Consider the following 9,012-nt stretch of genomic DNA (forward strand, 5'->3'; position numbering starts at 1 on the left):
TAAAAATTCTTTAATGACACAAATAAGTTGTTAAAAGAGGACACTAGAATGTAACGTTGATTATTCAGTTTCAAGAATTTTTAAAATCTGTAATGACAGTCTTACCAGTCAGCTGTTACAAATTTTGTAATACGTACTATGGGTAATGCTGTTGAAATTTCATTAGAGAATGACATACATGTCCTGTGTGGTGATGCATATATTTTTTTAATACTCTTCCTTACTGTATTTTCTAATAACAAGCTGACCCTCAAGTTGTTACTGTAGATGAAGAAACATAATTTTGTATATTTAAAAAAAAAATACAATTTCTGTTACAAGAATTTGGGAAGTATAGGTCAGTGGTAAGCTTTCTGCTATATTTCGTCATAATCTGCCATTTCAAAGTTGTTTGTTTCAAAAGATTTGGATGTTATACATCCTGACTCAAAACAAACGTCAGCTTCAGAACCCTCTCTGTTATGCAATATCATAACCTTAATCAGAAGATTTTTAGATATACATTAAGGTATTAATTTAGCTTTTCTCTGGTATTATAGCAATATTTTACCTTAGAAATAGTGCTAAAGGAACCTATTTCACTGGGCGACACAGTTGAGTGTGAGATATATGTATACCATTATTGCAGTGTTATAATGTTATAATGTTTCAGTGCTATCAAGTTTTTATTGAATAGTTTCTAATTCTTTTCCTTCACTGTAGATTTAAGCATTTATTTTTAATTGTTATTTTCCTACAGATTTCATGGGGATTTTTTTCTTTTTCATAAAAGTTCTCCTACTAGGCTTCTATTTGAAGCAGTGTGCTTGCTTTTCAATTTGCAGAGAGAGTTATGTAGGAAGTTCCCTTCACTATACTTTTGAGTTCCACTTATCTTTATTACAAAGTTACTAAATTACAAAGTTGACAATACATTACTTTATAGATTTGGCACAATTGGTGATTTGTAAGAAGTATTAACAAATTAGATTATAAGTTTGCTTTTATTTATAGGTTCACTTGGACCTGTTGGACCTCCTGGACCCCTTGGTATGGTTGGCTTCCCAGGTGCAAAGGGAGAGCCTGGCTTGCCTGGCCTCCCTGGTGTTAAAGGCAATAGTGGCTTCCCAGGCCAATCAGGTAGGTGTCAGTACTTCTGCAAGGATACCCTACAGTTTGTGTTCAATTAAGACAATAAATCAACCACACAAAAAATTACCTCATCTTTGAATCTCCGAAATTATATTCTCCCTAAAGGAAAACTATTTTGAGATTTCCTTGCAGCTAGTGTTACTTATCTCTGTCAGAGGTCATATAAGTTTATAAATTTGGATAAGAATGCACGAGTTCTGTTCTAACTCGTGACTTAGCTTACATATTATTTATAAGTTCAATGATAGCTGTTTCAACTTACAGACAGAACCCAGGAAATCTCTTGTACAGTATATGAAAATTATACAATGTGATGAATTTAATCTTATTTGAAGTTCAGTTTCATCTAAAATCGTTTTTGAAATGATTCTATCATAAATTGGCATTTCCCATCTCTTTAAGTGTCTTCATTATTGATTCAACTTCAAAAAATGTTAATTCAATAATTATCACATAAGGTTCCCCTCTTAGCTCGTATTCATGGCCTCAAAAAGAAAATTTGCCCTGCATTGTCTTTTGTCTTTGATATTATTGACCCATCTTTCTTTTGACAAGTATTTTCCTCTTATTGCTTTTGCCCATAGATATGTATTTATTTGATCATTTTGTGCTCTTCTTGATTTTAAATTTGACTTCATTATCCAGACTTAAATACCTAACCTATTTTACTTTTAACTCTTCTTGTGCTCATAACATTAGTCAGTGTACTATACCTTAAGTTTTTGTCTATTTTATTATTGTATCCAGCATTGAAGGGTTCATTCTTTATTGCCATACGCTGTATTGCAATACAGTACAGTACTTTTAATGATGTATATGATTACCTGATTTTAGTGTGTCAAAAAAATGTAAGAATTTGTGGAAATACATTTAACCTTTTCTACATTTTAGGATATGTAACCCCCTAGTTAGCAGCCATATTTCACTATATTTAAGAATATGTATTCCTGTAACATAGCCCTCTTGACAAAAGTACAAGAAAATCTCAGATTTTTTAGTCTTCCCTGCTTGTTACACAAATTATTTCCTTTTGTTTCATTTTTATATTTTTTTAGGTACTCCTGGCAGACCAGGGCTTGATGGTGCCCCAGGCAGAGAGGGATTAAAAGGAGATCTTGGTGCACCAGGTCTACCAGGTATAGCTGGCCAACCAGGTCGTGATGGACTTCCAGGTCCTCCAGGTCTCAAGGGTAATCCAGGGCTTAGTGGTAGACCTGGAGAACCTGGTATACCTGGTAGAGAAGGTATCAGAGGAGATAAAGGAGACCGTGGGTCTATGGTAAGTATTCTAATATTGTATTTTCTCGTTTACATTTCATGACTACATTAGAGAAAAAAATCATTGTTGTAACATAGGTAAAAAGATATTCACAGTATCTTTGATTATGTAGACACTTGTTAAATAGTACTTTGAACATGGAGCATGAAAATATTCAGTGAACTCCTTTGGTCAGATTTGGTTTTTGACTGCCACATCACAGGGATGATACGGCACTTCACAGTCAGTGACAAAGTGGACTGTCAAGATTGACCCGCTGTACACTTACACCCATTCCTGCTGTGAATGACTAAATATATATAAAATATTTATGAGTATATTGATTGTGATTTTATCGTCTGTTTCATGAGTGCTATTTTTCCATATTGTTGTGTAGCACGATCTGTTTTTATTTTAATTTTATCCATTTTACAGTTAGCAAGAATCTGGGAAGTCTGATGATAAGTCCATGTCTTTTTTTATATGTAGTTAAACAGTGATGCCATGGAGTTTATTACATTGTTTTGTGTCAGTTTATATAAAAATATGCAATAAATGTTTACCCTCCCTAAGGATGAAATGTATTAACTTCTGTGTACATACAGTCTATGCAAGAAAATGACACAAATAATAGTACCAATAATTCTGGAAAGAGGTTAAAATTCTTGGTATTTTAATATCAGGTTTCATTGAATTTATCAACTGATTCAAGTTCAGAATATTAGGTACTGAAAAGAGTAACAAGTTGTATCAGAATATATAAAGTCAGTTAATGGTGAATACAGAATACTCTAACTGTAAATTAGTATTGATAAAAGATATGCAAATGTTGGAAGCAAAACTTACACTAGCGTGTAAAAATGTGCATTTTGCTTGACACATGGGGCTGGTTTTTGAAGGATTAATCATAGAATCTTGTTTTATGATCTGGTTTTTTAATCCATGTATTGTACTTCGGTTCTTGTTTCTTTTGCTTAGGAAAATGCTGGGTGTTTACCAAGGGTTTTGCTCAGTTATTAGAAGGGTACAGCATTTCACAGATTTTGTTCTATGTTCTTTGCATTAAGACTTGCCTGAATAGTGGTTGCTTTACTTTTGGGTATTTTATCAGTAACTTTTCATAATGCTTATTGTTGGAAATTTAGCATTTTTCTTCAGATATTGCCATTGTAAACAATTAATAAAATTACCATTTAATTTGTTAAGAAAATTGTGTCAGAAAAAATTATTTCAGAGGGGCTTTGATAATTCTGGAGGAGGCAGTAAAATATTTATTTCTGCCTTATATTTTTTTTCAGTCATTGGGCATCTCTTTTTTTAGGAACCCTGGAATCTTTCAGTCAGGTCTTCATTATTCATGTTAATTTTACATAGTTTTCATTTAAAATATTGTTCATTTTAATATCATAACCAGAAATACATCTGTCTTTTTTTAATGCCTTGTTACTTTTGTTGTCTCATCATCAATGGCAAGTGTTGATTTGATATAAAGCCTTTCCACTTGGCTTAAGTAAAATCATATTTATATTTACAAACTCATTTTAGACTGGGAAGCCCATGCACATATTTTTGCATTCAAATAGTTTTACCTTTTGAATGTTTAGGCAACTAATTGAAAAGCTGAATGACCATGCATTAAGAAATGTTATCTATAGGTCCTGATTTAACTTAGACTATTCTTGCAACTATTAACTGAAGCTACTTATTCACTTGCAACTGCTTCTTGGATAAATTATTCTTTATTTGAATTGCAATGAGTCTTTCTTGTTTAAATCAAGTCAGATATGTATGGGAATAAATTTCAGGGTCCACCAGGTGTTCCTGGACCTGCTGCTGATAAGGGAGAGAGAGGGCCACCAGGTCCAAAAGGTGATCGTGGAATAGATGGTTTACCAGGAACTCCTGGAGCTCCAGGTCTACCTGGTCAAAAAGGACGAGATGCATTTGGACCTCCAGGCCTAGCTGGAGACAGAGGCCCACCAGGTCCCGCTGGTCTTCCTGGCATAGATGGTCAACCAGGCCCAAGAGGATCTGATGGTGTTAGTGGATTCCCAGGTTTAAAGGGAGACAAGGTAAGGATAATGATACACCATATTAAACAGTTAAGACTACTTTAGTAAATTGTTCTTATCTTTGCATGCCCTTCAATGTTCTTTTTTCTTAAAAGCTGTGAATTTTTATACGTAAATAAACAAGGGGTTATCATGAAACTTTGCGCATAACCTATGAAAAACTTTATCATTAGGTAGCATCATTACTAATTAAGGTCACATTATCTTTTTACTTTCCACAAAGTAAGATTCCGAAAACTGTTTCATTAATAACAATTATTATTAATATTTTATACATAACTGACACTTTAACATGATCATGAATTAACAATAGGATGGTCCAGATTAGAAAGTTAAGGGGAAAACTCAGATTTGAGAACTGTCCTTTGTACCCAATTAGGCAATGTCAGTGATACGTACTTGCAAATAGCTTTCTTTAATGTAATCTTGGATGTGTTATAAGATGGTCCAAGTTTTACAGTTATTTTGGGGAAAATCTCAGATTTCTGTTGCAAAACTTATTAAAAATTGTTTCATATATGTACGTACATCTTTCAAAATTTAATTCATTGATGTTTTGCACAAAGCTTGCATTAGATATGGTTTCCATCCAACATGAATAATTATGGTTCCCTGCTACCTAGAAGCTGAGTCAGTGATTGCTACCTTCACAGTACAGGGGAAGTGGCTGTGCCTTATGTGAAAAATGGTTAAACTATGGTATGCACATCAGTTATCTGTGAATGTAATGAATATTGAAAAATGGTGAACGGTATGTTAGTGGTTTTGTTAGTAGCTGTCAGAGCAACAAAAGTCATCAACAGGGAATGTTCACATACTTTTCGGGTTTTAAGCAATTCAGAAAGTCATTTTTCTATCTTGGCCCTTCTCTAATTACAGCAAAGTAGATTTAGATACTATACAAGGTCATACATACGGAGACACATGGATATCACATTGATTTAGTGAGAGCATTAGTGATCAAATGTATTAGTCAAAATGTGTAGCCTAAACTGCAAGTGTTGTCATGAACACTGAAATGACCAAGCCCTACAATCATTATTCCTCAGGTATCTGTGTAAATATTATAAATAAGTATGTAGTTTCTAAATATACCATAAAGCTAATGTATTTAGTAATTTCATGTAAGATGATGTTGAAATCTTACCTTGCTCATTGTAATGTAATTGCTTACATGATGTTGAGGTCTTACCTTGCTCATTGTAATGTAATTGAAGTTGAACTTTTGATTGCTAACTGGGTTTTTTACAATTGGAATTTTCTTTGTGCCATTCATATTGATGTTTTTGAATGTGCAGTAAAGTTTCAGTACTACACAATATATTTTGTAAGATGACATTAATATTTGAATTTTGAGGAGTCCTTTGCATTTGAAGTATTATTTAGGTTCATTCTCATGTTTACTCATGGATGACATTTCAGGGTTTGCGAGGCTTACCAGGATCACCTGGAGATGACTGTAACCCGATCCCAGGACCACCAGGAATTCAAGGACAACCTGGACAGAAAGGAAATCCAGGCTTTAATGGACGTGATGGTGAAAAAGGTTTATCTGGAAATCCAGGTAAGGTCTCTTATGATACTCAACAATGCCAAATTTAATTATCATGTTCTTTTAGCAGCAAATATACAGCTACTGTGAAATCTCCTTAATGGTCTTGAAGTACTTAATATGGCTTTTCTATTATAGAATGTATGGAGGAACCTTTTGAATAACTTTTTTACTGAAGCAAACCACTTAACTCAAACTAGGCTTTGAGCTGTGTTTTTTGTGTTTTGAGTCTATTTCTATTATTTTATTTTCTAAAATCATGTGCCTTAAGATGGATAACCCAAGATGTGTAGGGGAAAGGGTATAGTAATCACATTTCTACAGGTCATGCAATTTTGATTTAAACATTGATTTCTTAGTACCATTCCAATTTTTTTTTTTTTGATAGCATAGTCTCTGTCTCTTCCTCATGGAGTATGCTTTCCATGGTCTGTCCAGAGCTCCATGGTGACCAGACTAATGTCAAAGAATTCTCTTAACCCAACCCAAGAGGTGCTAGGGGATTGCCATTTAAGGACCACAGCAATATTATACGTTAGCAACTTCAGTAATGGAACCAATATTTTCTTGGTCATTTTTTAGCTTATCACCTAGTGTTATACATGGTTGTATTCTCTTTACGTCGCAGATTAATAATAAAAAATTAAATACAAGATACTTTTGAAAACTGGTACTATTTAAAAAGAATATTTTTTGGAAAGAAATAATTTTGTAAAAAACTGCTTTTTCTCCCTAATGCAAAGTTGTACTATCATTGAATTTTGTGAACCACTTTTCATTAGCAACATATCTCTTTCATAGTGTATAATTCTCTCATGCTTTATATATATGTATATACAGTATGTTTTTCCTCATAATCCTTTTGAATTACTGGGTTGCTTTCCCTGTTGTAGCCCTTGGGATTGTATTAAGTATTGTCAACTAGGGTTAATAATAACAACTTTGGCAAATATTTTGAATTTTTTATGTAGATGAGATCCTTTTGGTTTTGTATGTACCTACTAACCATTTTGAACCTGTTGACGCATAGAGTTTCTCGAATATCTTTTTATATATCAGCTGTATCTTCTTGATATTTTGGCACAGCATGTTTTAGACCCACTGGTAATTTTGGGCAATATAAGGAAGTACCAGAATTTATTGATTAAGGCAATTTATTGTGGAAATTTATCAATTTCCTCAATATTCGTTGTAGATATCCGAACACTTGTCCTTGGCTTAGCTAAAGAGTTAGGAAAGAAGCCCCGCCCACTCGTTTCTCTCTGTCTCAAACTTGTGAATGGAAGAGTTTACTACGATGTGGCTTTGTACGTTTTGAATTACCAACAATAACCCTTTCCTATTCAGTATCTTACATATAAGCATTTGTATATTTATTATATATCATGTATGCTTTATTTATTACCATGAAAATGGGATGGAAGATGGCCAGCTTTGATTATAAGATATTGCATATGTGGGGCAGTGACTGTTTTTTGCGACAAAACCAAGAAAAAAATTCTCAACAAATCCTTCCACAGAATGCTATAATTGCCAGTTTGATAAAAGACTTTTAAAACCATTCAATCATGTTCTGGGGCAAGTATGTTAAAGAGATTATCACCTACCTTTATAGAGAAATTCTTAGCCCATTGGCTACCTTCTCTGCATTATATGCTGCGAACAGCCATAATGCAAATGCATTGCGGCATCCACGATGACAGTACCGTAACATGTTTACCTCAGCTGATACAATTGAATGGTCATACACTTGCAGCTATGGGTGACTTCAGACGTTTACACATATTGGACGACAAAATAAGTATACCTGAAAACCAGTCAACTGCTGCTCATCTAATTTTCTGTCATTCCATTCATCTGTATCTATCCACTGTAAATGAACCATGAGGTTATAATAATCTCTCAAAATAATGAAATACAGATAAACTTTAATGTCTTAACTAGAAAGCCATATTGTAGTACACTCTTCCATTCATAAGTTGGAGGCAGAAAGAAACTTGAGCTAAGCCAGGGGCAGGTGTTCGGATATCAGCAACGAATGTTAAGGAAATTGGAAAAGTTCGAGTCAGTTACCTTAATCAATAAATTCTGTTATGTACTTCTTTACATTGCCCAAAATTACCAGAGGGTCTAAAATATTCTGTGCCAAAATACATATCAAGAAGAAACAGGTGATATATAAATAGAGATTCAAGAAACCCTATGTGACAATGGGCTTGAAATGGTTAGTAGGTGTTTTAAATTTATTTCATCAAATATGAATTTTATCTTCATTATTTATGTAGCAATGATGTCCAGTACTATGGTTTATTGTTGTTAGGGTTAGTGCATTTTGAAATAAATTGTTTTTTCAGATGATTCTCTAACTTTCTGAAATATTTCTTATACGTATTTCAGGTTTTCCTGGAAGAGATGGATTACCAGGTGCTCCAGGTTCCAAGGGTAACCCAGGACCCCCTGGCTTACCAGGTCCTCCAGGGTTTAAAGGTGAACCAGGATTTCCTGGAGCCAAGGGTAATCCAGGTTTACGTGGAACAGACGGTCCCCCAGGTCTGAGAGGTGAAAAAGGCAACCAAGGATTGCCTGGTGGGTCTGGACTTCCTGGGGTTAATGGTGCTAAGGGTGATAAAGGCAATGCTGGCCCAAGTGGACCTCCTGGTGTCCCAGGTATTACAATGAAGGGAGAAAAGGGTCTTCCAGGACTTCCAGGTAAACCTGGTCGGAATGGAATAGACGGAGAAAGAGGACCTAAGGGAGACATGGGTTTCCCTGGGTTACCTGGTCAGCGAGGTCCTGCTGGTGATCCTGGTATTCCAAGTGCTAAGGGAGACAAAGGTAATGCAGGATTTCCAGGACAGCCTGGTCCACCTGGTCAAGATGGTAGGCCAGGAATTATAGGTGAGAAAGGTTTGCCTGGGCCACCTGGTGAGAGAGGTACTCCTGGGCAGCAGGGTCCTCCTGGACCATTTGGCCCTAAAGGTAATCCAGGTCTTCCAGGA

General features: G+C 34.8%; 1 protein-coding gene and 1 pseudogene across 1 annotated transcript in view; one reads left to right on the top strand and one right to left on the bottom strand.

Moving 5' to 3' along the window:
- LOC135224702 (collagen alpha-2(IV) chain-like) overlaps nt 1–9,012 on the bottom strand; it is a 377,596-nt pseudogene that overhangs the window by 130,517 nt on the left and 238,067 nt on the right.
- LOC135224701 (collagen alpha-2(IV) chain-like) overlaps nt 1–9,012 on the top strand; it is a gene marked incomplete at both ends in the record, with an annotated part of 28,962 nt that extends 19,950 nt beyond the window's left edge. Inside the window, 5 exon segments of the mRNA XM_064263971.1 lie at nt 994–1,119; nt 2,187–2,410; nt 4,195–4,461; nt 5,884–6,025; nt 8,411–9,012. Of these exon segments, the coding sequence (XP_064120041.1) occupies nt 994–1,119; nt 2,187–2,410; nt 4,195–4,461; nt 5,884–6,025; nt 8,411–9,012 (1,361 nt within the window).

The sequence above is a fragment of the Macrobrachium nipponense genome, chromosome 12 (assembly GCF_015104395.2).
Source record: "Macrobrachium nipponense isolate FS-2020 chromosome 12, ASM1510439v2, whole genome shotgun sequence".
NCBI lineage: Eukaryota > Metazoa > Arthropoda > Malacostraca > Decapoda > Palaemonidae > Macrobrachium > Macrobrachium nipponense.